The following is a 23,752-nucleotide window of genomic DNA, read 5'->3' as shown; positions in this document are numbered from 1 at the left end:
TTAGACAAGGCAACGAGTGAAGCACGAGGTAAGAGGGAGCTGATTATGAGAAGCATGATAGTGGGAATCACAGCACACTAGCTGTGGGGCCCTTTCTAAGCCACGTAGGATGGGAGTCCAAGTGGTGGGAAGGCCTTGGCTGTAGGTGCGAGAGGTAAAGGTGTTGCGGCTGGAGTTGAAGAGGGGACACAAGTGTAGACGAAGATCTGTCCCTGGGCTTGCACTCGTCTCCTGTCTACAGATTTCCATGTTCGGGACTTAGGGCAAGCTTTAAGGGAGGCATGGTGGAAAAAGGATGGAGAAAATTTGGGTCTGCACTACAGGGTCACCTGTCTAGATCGAGGATGAGTAATGCAGGGCACAGAACTGAGTCCTGTATTGCATATGCCATCTGCCTTGTGGCCATGAGCTGCCAAAACAACCAGGAGATGGCTGCGAATTAACATGTCTTCTTGCTGCAAGGCATGAGAGCAGCTGGAAACATTCAATCCTACTACAGCCTGAATGCCTTGAGAGGATGGTGAGCTCTAGCCTGATCTGGAGGCAGTGCTCCTGAGGCCACTACAGATGTACCATAAAACCATTTCTATCCTGTAGGCACTATTTATGATAATTCAGTGCTGCACGTGGAGGCTGGAGGACACCTCCACCCTAGCTCACAAGAAGTGGGAAAACTGGAGAAAATCTCAGCAGAATAAGGAAGTGCAATGTCTTGTGCACACTGCTTGGAAGAATTAGCACAAAGCAAACTCACTGGGGACTTAAGAGGATGTAAGGGGCTCATCAGAGGAGTTAAACAAGTGGAGAATATGGAGCAGCAGAGCTCACTCAGCATGAATACATTAGAGCTCCCAGTACTTATATGACTTTACAGTTTCCACAATAACACAACAGAGAAATATCTGCAAGCTCAGCAGCCTGCTGCAGTGCACACACACCACATCCAATGACAGCTGCCAAGAGACATGGATCAGACAAGAATGGGGAAGAGAGCTATTCCATGAGAAACAACCCTTCCCATCCTGCATGCAAGACCCCTCCCAGACAACCCACCCAACAAACCTTGCTAAGGATGATGTTCAGCCGCTCAGATTCACAGTCCACCACCACCAGCCTTTCCTTCTTCTTCTCCAGCTCCTGGAAGAGCATGCGGTAGCCCTCTTCTGTTGTTGTCAGGATGTTGACGGCTGTCACCTGCCAGTTCTTCTCAGCTGCAGTATCCAGCACTTTCTGTAGGACTGACAACCCTAAGATGGGAAGAAAGGGGGAAGAGAAACAGGTTTTAGTTGTGCAATGGCATCTTTCTATCCTTCTGACAGCCTGCGTAGGTGCCTCAAGCTATGCTGGATACAGCATCACAAGTACAGACAGCAGTTAATAGTCTAGCATTTTCCCCAAACACAACTGGGCAAGAATTGATGACTCCCACTTTTTGTGTCCTAGCACAGAAAACAGGATGATTCCAGGCCTGGTTTTCCTTTTTAATCAGTAGATCAGTCTTGTTGATCAGGCCCTGCTGTAGGATTCAGATAAGGGCTCTAATCCTCATCTTTCTTGTCTGTCACTACCCAAATCACTTGATTTCTTTCAGCCACATTTCCCTTCTCATCTTTGATCTGTTTAGGCTGCATGCTCCTAGAGTTAGGGACACCCTCAGCAGTCACAACACACAATCACATTCAGTGTCTCTCTCTCTCAGCAGTATCTCATCAGAAAACTTAATCACTTTTAAAAAGATCTTGCCTAAATTACATAAACAGCCTTCCAGAGGAGAGACACGTAATTGGGACTGCTCTGGAGTCCTGCTAGACAACGCTGCCTAGTGCAGTCCTTTTGGGATATTCAGTGTGCCTCATGACAAGAGAAAAACGGGCGGGATGTTTTTATACCTTCTCCTTATCTCCTAAGGTCATCATCCTTGCAGGGCTAATGATAACTCCCAGGACAGTGCTGTGAATCACCCTTATTTCTGCACTGTCCTCCCAAGTCCATTTTGCTCTCAGCCTCCAAGCCTGGTGCTGTAAAGGTACCTAAGAGCTGGGGAAACTGAATCACAGAACAATAAGATCACTGGCCTTGTTCATGGTTTAGAAAGTTAGAAAATATCTTCCAAGAACCCAGCAAAAGCTTTTGTTATTTTACATAGAGAACTAACACATACTAACAGGGAACATGGAGTTTTCATAGAAGCACAGAATAGTTTGGGTTGGAAGGGCCCTTAAAGCTTCTCCAGTTCCAACCCCCAGCCATGGGCAGGGACATCTTTCACTGGACTAGGGTGCTCCAAGCCCCCATCCAAACTGGCTTGCCAAACTACCTCCCAGAAACACACACATGTATCACAACCAGATGTGGGCTCAGGTGAGACCTGAGCAGCTGTTGTTTCACATTCATAAACATGGAACTTGGTGACCTTCAGTTTGACTGACCTATTCAATATGGGACCCACTCAACATAAACCATTTCCCCATTTGAAACTCAAACTGCTTAAACATTAAATCTCTCTCCCGTGTTGATGGGGTTCAGACCTGACCCTATGAACACAGACATACCGGGTCAGGCTAATGCTTCATCTAGGTCAATGCCCACCTTCAGCAGTAATGGATATTTAGAAATGGAATAGAAGATAGAGAAGACATAGGGTGGCCCTTCCTTTAGCCACCATCTCAGCCTCCAGCAACCCACAGTAAAATGGCTTCTTGAGGCAAAGACTCCACCTAGACCACTATCTTTGATTGCCTAATAACCCATGTACTTGTGACTTACCCCGGTCAGCATCATAAATGTACACAAACTTCTGCCAGCTGTAGTGCTCGATGACATTGATCAGGGCATCCTGGAGCTCTGGGCGAAGCTGGAGAACAAACTGGTTGGACGTTTCAACAGGGAAGCTTGGTGTTATGAAGCAGACGTGGAGAGCCCCGCAGAAAGACGTGAGCATGTTGACTGTCCTCCTCTCATAAAATCCAAAGATGGCATAGACGCCCTTGGAGAACTGCGAGCAGACTGGAGGAAGAGAGAGAAAGGATGTGAGGGCAGAAGGACAAGGAGGTTTCTCAGGGAAGTCACCAAAATGAGCCTTTTCCCTGAGATAAGCTTTCTGTACTAGGTAATTCTCCTTGAGGTCTGTGGGTTGGTCAATGCAACCTGTGAAGAACAGAGCTTGTGGCCATGGGGTGCTCTACCCTTCATCTCCACAGACCTGCTTCACCTTTGATAAGCAGAAGTGACATGGAACAGTGAATTCAGAATCCCCAGGGCTCTGCTGAAGATTTTGCTGCTCCTGGGATAAAATGTGTTATCTGAACAAGGGAACCCCTCAGCAGAAAAGCACACTGGCTCTCCAAGTCCTGCCTGCTTGGGGTGGTAGCTGCCTGGCCTGTGGAGCTGTGTTACTATGAGGGAGAAAGGCTACAGCTACAGCTTGTTATTGTAGTCCCAGATGCATTCAAGGAGCAGAAGGAAAGCATTTGTATGACAGCACAGTCCTTTGCAGCCAAGGACTCCAGGAAACAAGGAGGAAACCATGAGTTTGTCCCCAGAAGCTGCGATAATGCTGAGAAGGCATCTCGACAAAGGTTCACCTAAGTTGAGTACAGTCAGAACACAGCTATGGAGAAGTCTGTCCCAGGACATGAGCTGCTGACACTGAGGTCAGAGCCGCTGACATGAGAGTTTAGTTCACAAAGCCATGGTGGTGAAGGCAGTGAAGAGGTGATGATGGCCTGGAGGTCTCCATAAGGAGTGCTCATTGGGTCCTCTGGCTGGTATTTGCGTCTGATCTCAGCAGCTGGCTCTGTGCGGGGTGGGGAAGGCTCTATTGGGTTGGAGCCCTTCTTGGGAGAGCACTTAATGAGATCATGAGAGCTGCTGGAAAAATGCCTCAGGATCTCGGTGAGGCAGAGACAGTTCACACTTTGGGTCATAAAACTTAGCCCCTGCAACAGTCAGATTCGTTTAATATCACCTCTGTTCATGGCACATCCCAAGTTACCATCAATAAATCTCCGAGCCAGAGAGTGACAGTGACAGTGTTTTCCCTCTGTCAGAACTCCTGGCACTAGTTTCTCCTTCTGTTGTCACTCTGACTCTGAAAACCTTTGGCTGTGACATTCATACTGACTCAACACTTCACACATCACTTGCCAGCTCCCCCCCTCCACCAACAGTGCAGGGTGAGAAGTTGGATGTGACATTTTAGGGTCCTCTTGCAAACTCTCTGCACTGCTTGGGAATCCCTTGACCTGGTTCTTGATGGTAGCCACTGATACCGAACCTTCTTCATGTGTGACTTGAGACAGGCTCCTGAACATGAGCTTACTGCATCCTTAGCTGGGCTCCATCCAAGCTCTGTCCCTCCAACAGGGACCAGAAGTCATCCCCAACTGGCTTACAGCCATCCTGGATAAGATTACCTTGTTCCTAACTTCTCTACTGCCAGCATCAAATATTCAGAAGGAAGAGCAAGAAACCCTGTTTCCTAGTTATAAAGTGAGTCCCTGCTCCCATCTCACCACCAAAACAAAGCAGCACAGTGTGTCAAGAGCTGAGAACTGAATCTCATGACACTTGTGAAAATTTTTGCTTCTTCTTGGAGGTGAGCCCATGTTTTGAGCATCCCAGCCCAGCAGTTTGTCTCCAAGGTCACCCCTCCTCTTTTCACTGCTCAGTGTTGGTGACCTCATATACACCAGCAACTTCCTTCTCTGAGGGAATTTGTATTTCTGTGGGATAGAGACTTCTTGTGAAGCCTGAACCACGACGAAAATAAAACCCTCTTCTCTTTATTTTCACAGCAGTGTCTCTCTTTGCAATCAGCAATTGTGTCTCTATCAGCTGGAGTCACTGCCCTCATCATGAGACTGACACATTCAGGAAGAAAAGTAGCAGATACGGATAGAAATAGCCTGAACATCATTTCCATGTGACTGGACTGGGTCTAATGAACAATGCGATTTACCATATGTGAGAGATCAGAACACAATCTCTGGAGACTCAAGCTCCAGGCTCACTGAATGATTAAAGTGACATTCTTGGGGCAGCTGAACAATCCAGCACAATTAATAATCCAGATAATAAACTTAGCTGCCTTGCTTTATTTCAGGCAAACCGTGGCTTCCTTCAATTTTATTTTCTCTTTCAAATGAATCTCTTATTTTTGAGATATTTGATTTTTTTTTAACACTGTGGCTCAGTCATGCTCAGGCAGCACTCCTACACTGTTCTGAGACACTCATCAATTCCAGCATTTGAAACAGATTGCACCAACAATGGCTGGGAGAATGAACAGTCTTTATCATTAGTAAGTTTGGAAAGAACCTTAGCTCTCTTTGTCATCTCAGACTAAGAAGGGTCATGGATAAGACAGATAATGTGGGCTGGAGGGGAAAGGCTTGCTGAGGGTTAGGACCCAAAGAACAGCGAACTGTTGTGTCAATATGGAAAAATGACAAGAGTGAGAACTGCAGCCACCTTCCTGGGACTAAATTTGGCATAATGTAAAAATAACGTCTGCAAATTCATTTAAATTTCAGAACTATTTTAAATTACAGATGTGCCAAATGAATTTACCCAGCAAAACTAACAAGAAGTTACTTGCCATTTATTTAACTCACTAAAAGATCACTTGAATGTCTTTATATTTGCATTAATGGTTTTATTAAATAAATTTAGTAACAATTGTGCTCTCATTTTATTGCTCTGCAACTTCCTGATAACATACTATTAAGAATTGCAAGCGTTAACTAAAGGAAGGAAATAGTTCAAACCCTGTTTGTTTTTGTAGTGGGGAAGAAGCTTATCAGTTCCTCAGCAGTCACTAGCCTCTGGCTGATGCTTTTCTAAAAAGATTAAGAAATATAAAAAGCATAAAGAACGTGCTGCAATGGAAGGTCCATGGAGCTGGGCTGTTCTGGTCAACTGACTGGTAATAACATCACACGTTGCCAGCCTGCTGCCAATACCTGTTAACTGTGGGACGGCCACAGCCTGACTTGGCCTCCAGGAAAGAGTTGTAGTCAATCTGGCAATTAGCTCTAGCTGTTGAATTCAGACTGTTCAGCCTCTAAAGCTCATTCTGAAGGCAGGAAACTGGGTGAAATGCAACAGCATAAATGTTTGCATACACAAGGATGTAAGCATGAGTGAAGAGTGTTTACTTGGATGTAAATGCAGACATTTGTGACAGTTTGCATGTACAGCCCTTGGGCTGCACAAAGGGAAAAAGGGACAGAGAACATCTGTTGTGGTAACTGTGCTACTATCTTACAATGAATTAGTAATTAATTATAGTTTTCTTCTAAACAAACCCTCAGAAAATATAGTTCATAATGATAATCATGGAAACTGCTACTGTATTCATCTTGATCAGGCTTTTGTATTTGATCAGGTTGAGACTTGACTGGAACATTCCCAGGGTGTGCTGCACCAGGCATCACGGCCATCCCACATCCCTCCTCCTCCAGGCACAGGATCTCTCATTGCGTCTCCCTAGTGCCATTTGACTAACAAAATGTGGTTAAAGTAGAGGCGTTAACTTGATTGTCACCTGGTTATGCTGGATTGAAAAACCTACAACCAACCATGTGTTCGTCCTTTGGATACAATTCCCCAGCACCCGTAGCAGCCAGGTGAGGTGAAACCTCCTCAGACTGTTTAAGATCATTTCTGACTTACAGTAAAAATCAAAACAGCTTTGTAAGGTAGTTAAAAAGTGACTGATGTGGTAGAGCAATCAGGAAGAGGCCTGCCGTCTCCCTCTGTGAAACCGTAGCCACCATGGAGCTGGTGCATCCTTGAATTCAGATAAGGAAAAAGCATACTTCAAGTCCCCAGACTCCAGGATTTCTAGCCCTGCAGTTTATCTCAGGTTTCTCTTTACATATGGAAATATTCACAGTAAAGCATTTAAATCTGAGACAGAAAACACTGATTTTGTTGAAAGCAGACACAGGGCAGGACATCAACTCGGCAGCTGAAGAGAGGCAGCTCTGGACATCTTTGCAAATGCTTCCAAGGAGAAGAAAAGTACATGCCAAGAACTTTAAATTGCACATATTTTTCTTCAGAAGAGGAAAGCAAAAGAAGTTTTGAGTCTATAAAAATTCCTGGTACACTTTCTTTAGCTAAAGCTCTCAACCAGACACAGAGAGCGTAGATGCACAAGACTGATTTCTGCATTTAGAGGGGCCAGAGGTATTTTGGAACTGGAGGTGTGATCTGATCTATGTGAAAGGTAGGTGTCAGATACAACGGATATCTCATTTGGACTTTGGTAAAAGCAGAAAAGAAACCAAAAAGTGATTCTCAGAAACGGTCACCATAAAGACGGGCTGAAAAAGGTTCAGCATTTGAGGGAGGAGGAAGGGCAAATGTGCTGTGCAGAAGGATGGAAATGAGGATTTGGCTTCCAGGAGTGAAAATGGTGCAATTCTGCTGAAAATCTGCAAAAAGAGAACTGCTCCCCATGGACACAGCTGGAGAAGAAGCCTGGTAGGAGATCCTGGCAACTGCTCATCTGCCATTTCCTTTAGAAGCAGAATTTTCACCGTTTCACTGAGTTTAAGACTAGAAAGGGACATTAGATCATTTCTACTGACTTTTTGTATCTCATGGACCATTAAGTTTCACCCAGCTACCCCTGGAGGGAGCCAATAATATGGTTTAGTTGACACTCAGGAGATACAGCTGCTGCATGCTTCTGTCAGAGAACAGAAGTACGGAAGGCAGTGCTAATACCCAAAGCCACAAGAGCAGTAAAAACCTGATTAAACAAAATATCCACAGATGTTCCCCACAAACGACTCGTGTTCTCTGTTGCAGAAGGAGACAAAAACCCAGATGGTCCCTGTCAGAGCTCAGAGGCCTTCCTGACCCTGAAGGATGTAATATCTGAGAGGCACCTAAGAGAGAAGACACCATACCCTCTCCAGGAAAGCCATTTCTACAATGCTGAACAGAAGATGTCATGAGGAATTTGAGTAAACTACTCTTTCATAGCCCAAGCAGGGAGGGAAAGAAAAGTGCAATCTGGAAATATAGGCTCCAAGATAAGAAGAAACGTCTGAAACCATCCAATCCAGCACAGACAGCACTTCCTCCGGTAACAAACTAACTAACGCCTTTTAAAAATGTCAAGTTGAGCGTGGCCAGACTTTGGATGTCAGCGCAGTCCACTGTCCTCTGTAAGCTGTTAAAGACTAGCCCTGCAATCTCTCCAGCACCAGTATCAGTGTGGCACCTCCTTCATCTGCCCAAACCTCCTGGGCATAGAACCAAAACCCTCACTTGCAGCAAACCACACTTGTTGACTGAAGTGGTGTCAAAGAACAGTTCCCACATGCTTTTCTTTGCTCACTTGAAGTGTTTTGTGTGCACATGTGGGAAAGAGGAGGGGGTTTGTGTGTGTGTAATTTATCTGTAGCATGCCCTACCTGGAGGTGACCCTCACACAGTGATGGAGAACCTGACATCAGGTCGCCGAAGCTGGTGGAGCTTCAATGAAAGAGCACTAGTGTCTGCTTCAATTAGGATCAGCTCAGCTTTCCTCCCAAATGTTTGTCCTCACAGTTCTCCACTGTGGCGTAGGTGCCAGAGCGCATCTCTTCAGCACATCCCAACGACAGCATGTTCCCACAGATTTATCTAGCAGGGGAAAGCCAAACAGATTCTACACTCCCCCATTGCTCCACGCATGTGTTTAGATAACAACAGATATGTCCCATATATTTGATCAATTGCAAATCAGGCTGACATGATATTACAAGAAATATACGCTACTCTTTCAAAAGTATAAAAGACACAGAAGCGTGCTCCCTTCCATCACTTTCCTCCACTGCTGCTCTAAACCATCTCGGAAGCTGGAAAGTAGTGTTGATTTTTACATTAAGATCTGCTTTACTTCTCTCGTATCTAAACAATAATCTATGACCCAGGAGCTGCTCATAACTGTTTATGCTGATAGCTTCAATTTTTTTTGTTAAGTTCACCCGCATGACATATAAGTCTTAGTTTGTCTGGCTGATGAACGATCAGTTTCCCTTGAGATTAAATTGGATTTGGGATACTTCTTCCTCTCATGCTGCTGAGTTTAAAGAAACAGAAATAGCATGGTGCTTTGTGAACAAAATTAACAACATGGACTCTCAGTCATTTAAGTGCACTTCTGAATTATAACCATGGTGGTGGAAGATACAGCCATGGGAACAGAGACACCACTGGAAAGGACAGGGTGCCATTCCAAGCAGCATTCAGACTGCACAAAAGCCCTAATTCCTTCTGTAGTTAAAATTAGGTTATTATTCTCATAAGGACAGGCTGGCTAACAAGGGTCCTGTGGCTCAGACATCAGCTTATGTGTTAGGGGGAAATGGGTCCAGTGCCATTTCTTTCAGATTTGTTATTTAATCATGACTTGGATTTTTGTTTGTGAGGTAGGGGAAGGCAACTGCCTTTCTCTGAGCCCCATCTGTCCCAATGCCTCTGGTCAGAGACTTCCTCTTGCACCATGCTCATACAGTTCCAAAATAAGACTGTATTCTTAGCTGGGAGCACTGATGCCATGCTCCCAAGCTGTGCAGGGTTCTTGCTGTCAACTGCCTTCATTTCTCCAGTGCCCCCTACCAGAACCGCAGCTTTTCCACAGCACTCCCTGCTTTTATAACTTTTTTAAGACATAGAGAAGGGCTTTGGTGCCTGGGAACAATTCAGCATTTTCAGCTCTAACAGAGGATGTGACCTTCCCACATTGCCCCATTTTTAAAATGGGAGCATTTAAAAAAAAGATTCTCTTTTCCTACATGCCAGTATGGCTCCCTTCTGGGGTACAGCTAAGCGTCAAACCATGGTAAGCAAACTCAGTTGGAATACAGCATTCTGAGAAACTTTTATGGCATGTTATGTCATTAGAAATCATCATATTTAGTTAACGAAAAGTACATCTGCTCCTGGAGCCTGGGGATGGCCCACTTGTGACTCTTGAACCTTGCATGGCTTTTGAGGAGCTTGATGTTGACACATGTGCCAGAGCTGTCTTACACTGTCAGCAAGTCTGCTGGACCATCCGGCTTTGTGCCATGTCCAGAAAGAAGCAAGCAGAAGGTGCTGGCTGTGCTGGGTTGCCTTGGAGCAGCAGAAGCTCTACTACTGCCTCCTGCTCACAACGCTCACCTCGAGCTCCCCTGCAGCTCCCCTATAAAGAGAGAGTGATGCCTCACAGGGCCTCCAGCTGCACATGGATCTTCCTATGCACCCCATGGGCTCTGGAAGACCAGATGTCCCTGCTGTCCTCTAACTTCTTACAAAGAAATAGAAGCCCAAAACTTTGAGCTCATTGAACTCTTGATGTCTGAAGCAGAGTCATAAATATTAAAGCGAGATTACTACAAAAGAAAAAGTGACAGCAATATTATAAAAGGAGGCGAGGGAGGAGGGTTGAATCAATTTTGGTTTTGCTGCTTTATTAGATGGCCTTTTTATTACATTGGTCCTTCTACAGACAGTGCTATACTAGGAAAACTAAGCACAGTATCACAGTGTAGCTGTCTGCTGGGGAGCATGAACAACAGTGGTGGATGAGAACAAAGCACCAAAACCACAGCTTGTTAATACAGTACACAGCACACTGCTCTTAGCTCAGCACAACTTTTAATTCTGGGCTGTAAGAGCTGAATTATTAAAACCAAGTAAAAAGAGGGGAGAGAGGGATGGGAGGGGGGAAGATAAGTGGTAGCAAAAAGCAAATGTGTCACATAAAGAGCAGCTTACTGCAGATGAAATGCATTTTCTCTTCAACGGCTTCCTTTCTTTCCCTAATAAGTTATATCTGTTCCTAGATATTAAAGCCTGTGACTGTCTTCCGTGCAAGCCTCAGGTTTTGATGAGGATTTTGTAAATGCCTGTCATGAATCTGGTTGCAGGTCACAATGCAAAAACCAGACTACAGACTTTCCCTGGAAAAGTTATTCCAACATTAATTTACTTCCATTGGGGAAGAAGGGCGTTAACATCTACCTCAACAACTCCTTTCTTAATCTTCATCTGATAATTACAATTTTGGTCCCATGCCATCCTGCTTCATAAAACATGTGCATAGACACTCCCAAATTTTCTCTGGTCTGTGCTTTTGCAGATGAGCCAGTTTGGAAGCCAAACTGATGCCTCAGTCTCCAATGTGTTCCCTGTGGCATTCCTGAGACTTGTGTTCTTGCCTCCAATTGAGAAAACAGTATTTTGGTAAATTGTCTCAGCTGTGTTATTTCTGAGTTTCTTCAGGATAATCTACTCATAACAATGTCACCATCAGCCCTTTCCTGAACAAGCATGGAATTAAGTTATGATATATATACTCCTTCCAGGCCTGTAATGAAGGTAGCAATAGAGACTGCTTTTAGCTGCAGCTCTGTATCAGCCTCTCTCCCTGCCCCACCAGCTCAATACCGTTTAATTTCCCACCACAGTCCTACCTTGTGAGGCTTTGGTTATTTGTAGTCTACAGTCTTCTGGGCCACTGAGTTCCATACTGCAAATTACAGCATCAGGACCCTTCCCAGACACTGAGCTTTCACTAGCAAGATACATGTACTGAAAGCATATACCTGCTTGAGAATGACAAGTCACACACAATGGTTCATGGTCACAGAGCCTGGACTCACCAAGGTTCTCACATCAGTGGTGAGGTGGTCTCATGCCCTCAGCCTGCTTCTCCCCATGCAGTTGGAGGTAAGCACCTTCTCTTTTCTCCCTGTCTTTATTTGTTTTCCACTCCTGCTTCTAAATTTCCAACTTCTAATTGTTCTGTGCTACAGTGCATAAAGCCTTATCCTTGCCTGTCACTGAATTAACACAACTAATTTTAAGGCTTTCTTGACAACAAACTGGAAACTGACAACTTCATTTACTAGCACTCCACCTTTTTCTACTCAAAAGCAGCCAAAGAATCTGAAAACACAGACATGCATGCATGCACACCATCTGCAAAGATCCTTCCATGGTCCCAAACACTCCTGGGTGTATGTTTATACTCAGGTGTAAGCAATCGGTCAGACCCCTGATGCTCTTCAGGCTACACAATCATCTGCAGCCAGACAAAGCAGGTATTAAACACTATAAAGTCAGACTGGCAGCTCCTCATGCGCCCATCTTCTAATCCCTGTTTTGGATGCACATGGAAAGAGATCTTCATATTTTCTTAAACACCAACTCCCCCTTTCCTGATAGTGATTTTTAAATTGACAAGAAAAAGCCTGAAACAACCCCTTTTTCAACTCCAGGGGTGTGTTGCCTTCAAAGAAATATAGGGATATGCCATATCCCATATGCCTACGTAGGATGTGTGGGCATTATTATTAATCCTAATTGGCCCAGAATTACTCTTTTCCTGTTATCCCTCACACATGGGTACCCGCTATAGATGCAACTGTCACTCTGCATGTGTTTGTAGGATGCCTGGCACAGTGCTACAAGGCCTTTGTGAGGTACTGCAATGCATACATGTGAAATAGTAATAAAAGCCATTGAGTAGCCTCCTCGGAGTAGAGAATTACCTTCCCAGCAGAGAGGAGAAATGATATGGCTGGCTCACCATAGAAAGTAAAACAAAGGATAACGAGGGACCTAAGTAGGAAACCAGGAGAATGTTTCCTAACCTGATTGATCTTTTCAAGTAGTGATGATGTCTTGAGTGTGCTCTACCTTAAAATATCTCCCAGTGTAGGAGGGAAGCTGGCTGATGCAGGCTGTCAGAGGGCACAGAGGATGTTTCCCTCTTGCAGTAAGCTATTGTTGGCCTTTCTGACATTATATGACTCCCTGCTCATTTAAACATAAAAGGCAGCAGACAAAAAGCACAGGGTACATGGGGTGGGGAAAGCACCACCATGCTCACCTCTCCGCAGGAACCCAGTGAAGATACACAGGAAGATCTTGCACTTATCTAGGACAAAGCATTCTTCTTCAAATAAAACCTCTCACATACAGGACAGAGCATCTTGCCCTTGGGGGCTTGAAGAGGGAAGCAGTACTTAACTCCACCAGCTGTCTGACATGCTATTTATAATAGTTCACTTTTTCTATACATTTTAAGGCTGCAGTACAGGTATCTGCAGCTAGCAAGGCAGATGCTCCAAAACCTACATGTGCCATTGTTGCTCCAAAAGTGCCATCTTTTCTGCAATCACTGAAGCCATTAGAGTCTTCTGAAAAGAGAAACAGCAAACTGCACTCAGCATGCAAGGGTTAAGCCTTCAGAGCACAACCCTTCTGCCTGCCTGGTTGTATATGGTATTCACTTAAGGTCTCTGAAAGCACAATGACTTTGAAACCCCATTTAACACCTCAGCAAGGGCTGAGTTTGGTACAGAATGACAAGTTCCTTTGACATCAGAGAGTGCTGGCTTTTGTGGGCTTAAGTGCCTCCCTTGGTGGTTCTTTGCTGTAGTCATTTCTTGTAGGGTTTTTATTTTTCCTTTTCACATTAATGTTCCATTCTATTGTGCTCATAGCTTTCTTTAGGCCTACTTCATGTCAGGGGGGATATTACCATTTCTTCCCTGTCATTAGAACAGCTTTAATCCTGTCTGCATTTCGAGGGCAATAAATGATAATAGTTACCACGTTTTTAGTTCTGCAGTGCCTCTGAGCACCAGGTTTTTTGAAAAATCGCAAACAAACAAGTTTAAGCTTGGGATCTTTTAAACCCAGTGGGAGACTGTGTTGTCTGGGGAGCAGCAACGCAGAACTGTGACAGATGGAGGGATCTGGACCTATGGTTTGCAATTTTATGGTCTCTGGTGAGACTTCAGTGTGAATCGCTCGCTGTGGGTAGTGGAACAATTTACGTGAAGTGCATCTAGCTAGCGTGCCCAGATGGAGCTTCTGCGGAGAGGTGGTATTTGTTAAACTGGGGCTGCAAGTAGAGGGCAGCTTCCCTCTCACAGGAGGTGAAGACATCCGTCCTGCTGAGCGGTAGGAACGGATGGGGGACCTAGAGGAATTCCATTCTCTGCCCCACGGATCCAACAAATCTGTGGGTAGACCTGGAGCCCATATGTGAATGTGACCCAAAATACCACATATCAACCACGGAGCTGGCTACTTAGCAAGACCTTCACTGGAAATAAAGTGCAATTCAAGACTTTCCTTGGGTAAAATCTGTGTCATTTCATCAGCATGACAAAGGGCACTTTTACAGCCACAGGCTTCTCCTGGATCTGCACTTAAATTCATAGAAGTCATCTCCCATAAATGGGTCCTGTGTGGAAATGAACTTCACAAGACCAAGGAAAGAATCAAGAGGTGGGAGAAGCTGCAAAGCACATCACCAATTATATAAAAAACCTTGGATGCATTTTTTTTTGCTTAAAAGACCCTTGGGCAACCAATTCCCATTGATGTTAGTGCAAAGTGGCATCAAATTTTCAGACACAAAGCGTTATAATGATGTTTTCCAGAGAGACAGTAACTTTGGGAAAGAATTTTCTAGTAGATGTTTTGCTTGCAGAGCTTCATGTGTCCACAGTAAAGATTTATGCTAATGAAAAATACTAAGTCATCTTCTCTACATAGAGGCCAGTGAAGATATCAGGAGCACCCAGTTATCCTGAACAGCCTGGGTTGCCAATGGGACTGAGAAAATAGTCTGGGAAAATGGGATGTGTGGCTTGGGGGAATGTGAGACCATCCTTAACATTAGGAAAACACTGAGATATCTCCCTGACATGCCCACTTACATACAAACTCCTTCTCTACCAATTTTCCATTCTAGGAGAATTTTCACGCTCCTAAAGAAAGAGGCTCTCTAGTGAGCTGCAAAGGGCAAGAGACATCATGTAAAACACTCTGCATAAATGCAAATTGCATTAGAAACTTGGGGTCATTCATCATTTGGGAGCAGTGACACTGCACGTACAGATGCGGCTTGTCTCAAGCAGTTAGTGTAAACCAAAGACTATGACATGATTTAGGCAGCTACTGAGAAAGCCCCACTGCTTCTCAGCAGAAACTTTACCTGTAAAATATCATTTAGACAGAAAAGCAGCAGCAGACTGAAGGATGCTAATTTGTACCCCTTTTCACAAGCATCAGAGACTCTTTATTCATCAGATGTTCCTCCAGTCTTCTGTTGACAATCCAGAGAGATGCTTCTGATTAACTATGTGTGTCCATGAAACCAGTCACTGGTCACCCTGGGTAGGGCATGCCTTGAATAGAGAGGCACTAGGAGCACCAGATTTTCAAGGAGTGGAAACTGTTCTTGGATTTAACAAATACTGTGCAAGACAAGCGAGCTGAGGAAAGCCTCACAAGTCAGGTGTTAGATTCGAACCCACCTTTGGAAAACTGGTGAAACTGCACTGTGTAATGGACTCTAACCGTATATCTAAAGTGAGCACATGGATAGCTAAAGGTATAATTAACCTAATTAAGGCATCATTTATTCCAGAATCCTCCAAAGGGAAAGGCAGGTGGAACTGCCATCTACATGAGAAGGCTGACAAGGTAGAAGGTGCTGCCATTGATGGGCAAAATCACATTGAAGACTTGGTCTGGAAGAAAAAGGCAGAAAGAAACACCCCTGGGGCAGACTTCTGTCTCTTGGTGTGCACAGGATGCCAGGGATGCCATGGAGCCTGTGATTCACACCTCTGGGATTGTTCTAGCTAAGCCAGTAATGGCTGTGATTTTCTTCTTGCTGTACTGTAACCCCCTTTAGGTGTTGAATGTGGCAGAAAGGAGTCTGTAGCCTTCGCTTTGAGCTCCTGACCCTTCTGTTAGAGAAAAGATTAATTCCCTGTGACAGAAATTCTTTGTGGCTGCCTCTATTTAACACAGCAGTGAACATCTGCAGTCATATTTCCTAGGCATTTGTTGTGATCATTCCTCTGTGCTGCTAGTCCTGACAGTAGAGTGGTGTCGGCTAAGAGCCATGGTAGCACTTCCAAAACATGCTTAAATGACTTAGTTGACTACCACACCTCTGTCTGGAAGAGATGTTGGAATGATATGAAGGTGATTTGGGATTTAGGCACATAAGGAAGCCATATGGTGCATACTGCCTTTGAAAACTGGGCCTTTAATCATGTATACTGAAAGGATGTCTCCTGTGACAGCTTTTATCAGTGCACTCTTAAGGTCTAATGCTTTCCTGACGTCTGTGGAGCTATGGAAGAACTGAGGTGACATGAGCGGCAGGTTTGTTTGATAGGTGAGCCTTGTGCACATGCATTTTGCACCGACCTGATGGCACAGCTGTAAATGTGTTGCTATAATCATCATCCTGTGGACTTCATTCTTAAATCTCCCATGAAAGGACTTGAGTAATGAGAAAATCATCTAGTTTCTGCCTGATTAGAAGAAATAGTCTATGTAGCTAAGAAACCCTTGATTTCAGAGTAGAAAAGTTGCCTACATTATAGCCTCCCTAGTAACTACATTGGGGTCAACAGAATTACACTGGGTCTAAGCATGGTCTAGTTTTGTCAGCTGGAAAACACAACATGTTTCCTGAATGAGGCTGCAGGGATACAGGACCTGATTTGTGTGTGCAGTCAGCTATTACTTGCTTCTAAAGTCTACTTGCTTCAAACCTGCTCTAGCATAGGTCACCCAGGTCCTCCTCAGAAGCACCTTTAGTCATGAAACCAAAAAGAATTTGTAATGAAAGACCCTTAAGAAACTTCTCCTGAAAACCTTATTGGAAAATCCTTCAAAGCAAATGTATGAGAAATAACAGAAACCTGAGGAGATGTGAAAGCTTGAAGGGAGGAGAACAGGGGAAGGGAGATGCAAGCTTGAGGTTCATTGGTGGTGGAACAGCCAATTTAATTTCAAAATCAATTGGGGCTTTGAAAGAGAAAAACAAGGATGAAACAGTGTGAAGGGGGCGGAGTGCAGGAGCATTCAGAGATCCAAGGGCCAGGTGCCTATTTCTAGAAGGTGGGAAAGAAAAATGAGCTTTCGTCTTCTGGGTCACTGTCTTTTCTCCCTCTGAATGGACAAAGACAATAGCACTTTGTCCATCTTAGTTAACTAAGACTGCCTAGTTTTAGTTAAGAAAGAGGTTTTCAAACCTCACTGACTGAAGCCTGCAGTCTATCCTCCATGAATGTTCTTAACCTCATTTCACAGTTGGGCAGACTTAGGCAGCCACCTGTGTAAAGCCACACAATTTTGGGGTGGGACCCAAGCCCAGCTTTGCTGGACAATATGAAGAAACATCCCATTGCAATGTTTTTCCAGTAGGATGCTCACAATTCACAAGTGAAATGCATTTCCTCAATAGGTGGTGACTGTTCCATGGAGCCAGTCCCTGTTTCTGTTTGCTCTTCTTGCCGATCCTTTTGGAAGAGGGAACATGCTGACAGCAGAGCAAGGCAGCACTGCAATGGCCACGATACATCTCTCCAAGCACACACAGACTTGGCATCTCACCCAAGGCTCAGGGATTTTGTGACCAGCTGTTGAGTAGGCACTTTGAAATGAAGCTCATGTACTGCATTTAACACTAAACCCATTGCAATTCCTCTCACAGCTCAACCTCACCCACCTGCTGATTCATGCTGGCCTGAATGTTTCTAAAAGGAAGAAAGACAACATGACCTCTTGCTTGAAAGACTGAAGACCTTCCCAGAACAAAACCATGGCCCCCAAACACCTCTTTTGGCTCTGAGTGATTTAATGGTTTGCTAACTTCTAAAAACCAGAAGGGCTATCCAATCACAATGGCCATGCTTGACTTCCAGCACAGCACAAAGCTGGTGCCCAGCTGGTGACTCTTGAGCAGAGCTACTCCAAGGCAGTGGATTTTGGGCCAAGAAAATCCCTCCCTGTGAGGCAGGGATGCCTCGATCAGGACCTCAGTGGGCCTTAATGCAAGTTCATCCCACCTTCAGTTCTCAGAGAAGCAAATGGGAGTCATTATCCCCATTGGCTCTGCCAAGTGGGTGCAATAAGGACTGTAGGTCTCAGATAAATGAAGATGTAGGAGGGGGAATTGTCCACCTTTGCCATAGACCTTGTCCTGTTGCTGCATCGCACTGAAATGCCTTTCATTGGAAAACAGATGATTTTTAAGAAAGGTATAGAGACCCCATTTTATGGTCAATCTCTATATTTTAGGATTGTGCTTCTAAAGGAAATCTTCTTCAGTGCTAATAAAGACTCATTTCTGGTTGGAAGCCCCTCTATTTTCCAGCCATGAGATTTTATATTCGGGTAGCACCTAACACCAAGGGAAACCTCAAATTTCAGCTATTTGGCTTTTAGCCTTCTTCCTTAAAAAAAATACATACATTATTGAAAGCTAAAAAGCAACTGGCCAGGCTTTTGATGATCTTTCATTAACAGAAAGCAAACATTTAACTGGTCTACTGGACAAGCAAAGGATCAGCTTTTTTGAAGAGATGTTATCTCAGACACCCCAGCTATTTTAGTTCATTTGATCATAAAAGCTTCAGTAGGGTTTACTTTTAGTGTCTCTGAGATGAAACTAATGCTGGTGGAACAAATCCAGTAATGACAGACAGTAAAGCTACCTGAAATTTTTCTACACTTTTTTTTCCCCTGCAAATGAAAACCAAGGTTGGAACAAAAATAGGAAGTTGCTGATTTAGACAGAATACCCTGAATTTCCCATGGAAAAGTAGAAGTGGGAAAAGTTGTAATATCAAGTCAGAATGTTAAAAAATAAGCATCGGGATACAATCAACTCTCCTCCCCTGCTCCAGATCATAAATTCTTTTAAGACTGCTGCCAGTATCCTTTCCACCTAGAAGAGGAGCTGCAAGGGCAGTCAGCCAGAGCAACAGGGATAAATCTGAAGTGAGAAGTGGAGAACATGGGGTCAATGGAAACATTGCCAGCATTCATGCTCAGCCACGGGGCAGGATGCTTAGCCATTCCTAGAGCCCCCTGAGAAAAACACACTTAAACAGCATTTACCCTGCACCCAGACAAACTCTGCTCAGCACAGCATATGCCCTCTGTCCTGCCCTGCTTGCAGGGTGATGTTTCCTCTTGTGCTGCAATGCATCCGAGCCATCAGCCCCCTCCTCCCTGCTGTCACAAGTGTGCTTGCCTTTCCCTTGCTCCGACAGGTACAGCCATGACTCTTACTGTACTACAGCTTCATCCCTGCTTTGTCACCTGCGCATGAGCACCTCCACATGAAGCTCAGCTGTACCCTGTAACCCTTCACACACAGAGCAGGGCTGGCTTTTAATGTGGCCCTATCCCTGCAGGTTCAGGAGCCCTCCATTGCATCCCCATATTGCATCCCACATGTGCACAGCTGTGAACAGCTCTGGAGTGCTGCTGGCATGGGCACACATCCCCAACCCCTTCCAGCGTGTCCAAATCCCGTTTGCCAAACACACCTCCCAAATCCTCCTTGCCACGTCCCACCCAGATGCATGTGCACACACACACTAATCCTTCCATTAGCTAAATCAGAGCTTTTTACAGCAGCATTCCCGCGCACAGCCCTCCTTATCACCCCTCTTACAGATGCTTGGGTTAATCTCTCTCCTTGTGCCACACACAGCCACCTGCTTTAGCTTCTCTCTCTTCTACACACACACTTTTTCACACAGAGACTAATCCCTCTCAGTGTCACGTACCCCAGAATCCTTCTTACAACGCCCCCTCGCACACTGAGTAATCCTTTACAGAGTCTCACACACACGATCCCTCTGACGGCATCCCTCCGCATGCATGCACAGCCACACACCGCATCCCACAGCCTGCTTCACATGCACAGGAACTTTCCAGTGTTACACACACCATTATCCCCCTTCCCAAAGCACGTGTTTTCCACCAAGTCTGGCACATGCATGTGATCCTGCCAATAGTGTTGTAAAAACAGCACCTTTCTAAAGCAAGATAAACAAGTGACGTATTTAGGGGTAAAACCTTGGATATTTGGTAACTGTCCTGAAAAATATAGAGCTTGTCTCATAAGGAGAGATTTAAAAGACCTGGCATGTTTAGTGCAGGGAAGCAAAGGCTGAGAGGGGATGGGCTGCTGTCTATAAAAACATCAGAGGCGTAAACACTAGAGAAGAGCTATTGATGTTAAGGGATAACATTGGCATGAGAACAAGGGAGAATAAACTAGTCATGAATAAATGTAGGCTGTGAACCATGGAAAGATTTGTAACCATGGGAGGAGAGTAGCTCGGGTATCACTTTCCAAAGGGAGCACTGGAACATAATCAGAGCTGATTTCATTTAGAGCATCATTTTTGTCTGAGAGCACATCTTGGTGCTGGTGACCCTGAGATCCCTTCCCAGGCTGGCTGCAAAGTTCAGGCTCTGAGTCTCACTCACCCTCTCACACCAGCACACTATTTCTATCATAAGAGGTCAACAGTACAAAAGCACTTTGTTCCTTGGCTTTGTCTCCCCATATGCAGCAGTGGTGGAAGAAAACAGAATCATTCCCTTTGTGCCTTTAAGAGGTGGGGTTTACAAAGTGACCTTACATCCACCCATCACCTCTGCCACTCTTTTCCTTGACTTCCTAACAGGTATCCAACAAAACTACCCTGGCCCTTTCCTTTTTGCCTGTAACATTCCTGCCATTGCAAGAGAGGGAACAGAGAGCTCCCTGCGGAAAGTGCAGTCGCAGCACCCTGGGATCTATTTCCATCGCTGTGGCATGCAGAAACTACTCTCACATTTCCTCAGCACACATTTACATTCCTGGAGCCTCCCGCCTCCACTGTTCAGCTGTCTCCAGAGACACTGAACACCTGACACGTCTGATAGGAATTACATATCTGTAATACAGATACAAAAACCCACAGGAAAATGAATATTTAGTGGACTGCAAGTGCTGCTGCATGAGCCATTATCCTCCAAGGAGTGAGTGTGCCTGATGCTTTCCTCCCCTATACCTGGGTAAAGCAGATGGAGTGGATGTTGGCTGAGCAGTGTGTGAGAAGAAGATATAAAAGTCCCTACCATTTGCGTAAAGATGAAACAATCTCTTTTGAAAAGGCTAGAGAAAAGCAAGACATTTCAAAGTTTCTATTTACCTCATATTATCAAACACAGATCTTTGCCCCATGGGACTAAATGAACTACTTATGTTAGAGTCAATGACTTAAAAAACACTTGAGGTCTTGGTAAACAGGGAATGGCATTTATTAACCTGTGGGTGCCATTTATTACAGTGTGGGGTGAGGGCAACGAAGTGCTCGCTGGGGAGAGAGGGCTGCAGGGGAAGGAGGAGACTGTGAATGCACAAAGCAAGTGGCAGAGCTGCGAGAAGCAATTTCAGTGTAGAAGCCCACAGAGCAAAGGGAGAAAGAAGGAGAGAGGGTGAAGAGATGCTTCCCCCACGCTCCCATTCAGATTCTAGAAATTGTCCATTTAGAAAATTCACCTAATTCCTTGAAACTGCAAATCAGTCTCTTCTTTTTTATCACTATGAAACTCAGAAGAGAACACAAAAGGAAAGAAAACCTGGCAAATAGAGCTACCAACTTAATTTCTCCTCTTAAGAAGTCACACCAAAAAACACATTAGTTGTGCATTCATTTTCCTGACGGATATATCGAAACAAAACAAGACTATTTAGCTTTGTGCTGAGTTTCCTTTTGGTCAGGGAAACTGATAAAAAGTCATTTTATTTTGTTGGTTGTAAATTTTCAGTACTTTTCTCTCTGTGGAGAGAAGACAGGAAAACAGAAATATGAAAATAGGTGGAAAGTGGCATCACATGCTTTTTTTTTCCCTGTTTTCCAACTGGTAGGTGGGAGGTAAGAGGCAAACTGGCAAAAAGTGTGAGCATACATAGAAAATCTCCACGTTTACCTTTTATTTCAGATTCTCAATGGCAAAATGATAGTAAACATTTATTGAAGCTACAATTTCCTTGAGGGGGAAAAGATCTTTTACAGAAAGACCTACTTGAAGGAGAAAATTTTCCATGAGCTTTCAACAACCTCTAGACAAAACTTTGTGATTATCGGCAATGGTCTGGGTGCAGCAATGGGAGAAAAAAAACAGTGTTCAGTGAGAAATGGTGCATTGGCACCAGCCACAATGCAGTGCAGTGAGCACAAACCCCAGGACAAAATAAAAAAGCCAAATCAAATTAAAGGATGGAGAAAAACTAAGAAAAGTTCTGAGTATATTTAAACTAAAGAAGTTAAAAACCTACTTCATTAATTCCATAAATGATGTTTCCAAAACATAGAGCACATGGTATTGCCAGTCAAGCACTTGCACAGCAACACAGACCTTTTCAGCTCCTTATACGGGCCTGGCTGTATGTATATCTTAATTATTTCCAACCAATCTATCAGTCAGAACAGTGTTCAAATACCACACAACTCATAGGACTCAGCCCAGAAAAAAAACACATCTTAGCCTTTCTTTTTCCACTGCAGGTACAGGTTCAGAGCTCCGAGATTATGAACCATTCAACCAGTGAGCTCAACCGGGGTTTGGAAAGAGCAGGTCCAACCCTGGAGTCTGGCTCAGTTGTGCCTCATGATGACCCATCACTCATACACATATTTCCAGAGGGGTCTCTCAACCCTCAGAAGGACAATGCCCCATTCATATGGTGGAGGAGGTACTCGTGAACACATCCTTGAGCCTTGCTGAGAGCAGGGGCAAAGGGATTTCACATCTCATTTCCTAGCACACAAAGAGCACAACGAACCAGTCTCCAGCAACAGTGATTATAGGTCTCACATGCATGAGCAGAACAATGTTTCAAGCTCCTGGGACAGAGGGATTAAAGAAAGAGAATGCCTACTGTAGAGAGCTGCTGAAAAGTTGCCAGATCCTGTAAAGCAATTTGGAGATGCCACAAGATTTTCTACTGTCAAATTGCATAGGGAGACATCCTCCATTGGTCCCTAATGGATTTGTGCTGCTGGACTCAGGCCCAGGTTGGTGGGTTTTCTGTTTGTGCACTTCTTAGAAGGTGGATTAATGTGCAATATACCTCATTTTCCCACTTGGAAAGGCATGTGCTGGGTATGAAAGAGAGAAAATCAGTAACCAGATCAAGAGACAGCAAGGGAAGTACAAGTGTGAGAAGGGATAAGTGATGAGATCAGTGACCTGAAAGCAACTCTGAATTAACTACAGTTTGGTCTGTTTCTATCCTTTGAAATGTCCTTTCTCTCCCTCTTTTTTCCTCTCTTTATATGATCTACTTGTTTTTTCATAGTGCTATTCTCTGATTTATTTACTTTATCCTCTTATTTCCCCTTTGATTTTAGTCTTTCGGCTCCAACGCTCCCTTCCTTAACATCTCTTGCATAAAACAGTGATGTTCAACTGACAGGTTAATCGAATGATGGTGCCATTGAAGTGACCTTTAGATGAGAGATCATTTTGCCACTCCAGGGAAGAGATTTTTGGCAAAAATTCTGAAACTGCAAAGAGGACTAAAGGGGATTAAAAAAATACCCATTAAAATAAAAATATTTCATAAAAATGTTAAGAGAAGTCACTAAAAACCCAACAAAACAAATGCAAAACACTGTGTGTAGGAAAAAAAAGACCCCAAGCAACTCATAAGCATACAAAGGTAAAAACTAATCAAGCTAAGCAGGTTGTATACCAGGGATAACAGTCATATTAAAATCAGTATCACTAGAGTGAGTGCAAAAAACAAGTAACAAACTTAAGCAAGAACAGCAAAACACTGCAAAGCACATCTCAGGATAAGATGTTTATAGAATCACAGAATCATTTAGATTGGAAAAGGCCTTTAAGATCATCAAGTTCAACC

The 23,752-nt window shown here is 44.2% G+C and overlaps 1 protein-coding gene across 4 annotated transcripts in view; it reads right to left on the bottom strand.

The window, feature by feature from the left end:
* Window positions 1-23,752, bottom strand: part of GRIA1 (glutamate ionotropic receptor AMPA type subunit 1) — a gene marked incomplete at both ends in the record, with an annotated part of 118,380 nt that overhangs the window by 59,006 nt on the left and 35,622 nt on the right. For 3 of the 4 annotated variants that reach the window (XM_080627507.1, XM_080627506.1, XM_080627508.1), the window contains 2 exons: window positions 1,063-1,247; window positions 2,767-3,006. In XM_080627507.1, the coding sequence (XP_080483633.1) occupies window positions 1,063-1,247; window positions 2,767-3,006 (425 nt within the window). The remainder of the gene's footprint in view (window positions 1-1,062; window positions 1,248-2,766; window positions 3,007-23,752) is intronic. The other variant, XM_080627509.1, reaches the window with a different exon arrangement.

The sequence above is a fragment of the Psittacula echo genome (genome assembly GCF_963264785.1).
Source record: "Psittacula echo genome assembly, chromosome: 11".
Classification (NCBI taxonomy): domain Eukaryota; kingdom Metazoa; phylum Chordata; class Aves; order Psittaciformes; family Psittacidae; genus Psittacula; species Psittacula echo.
This window is presented reverse-complemented; position numbering and strand designations above follow the sequence as displayed.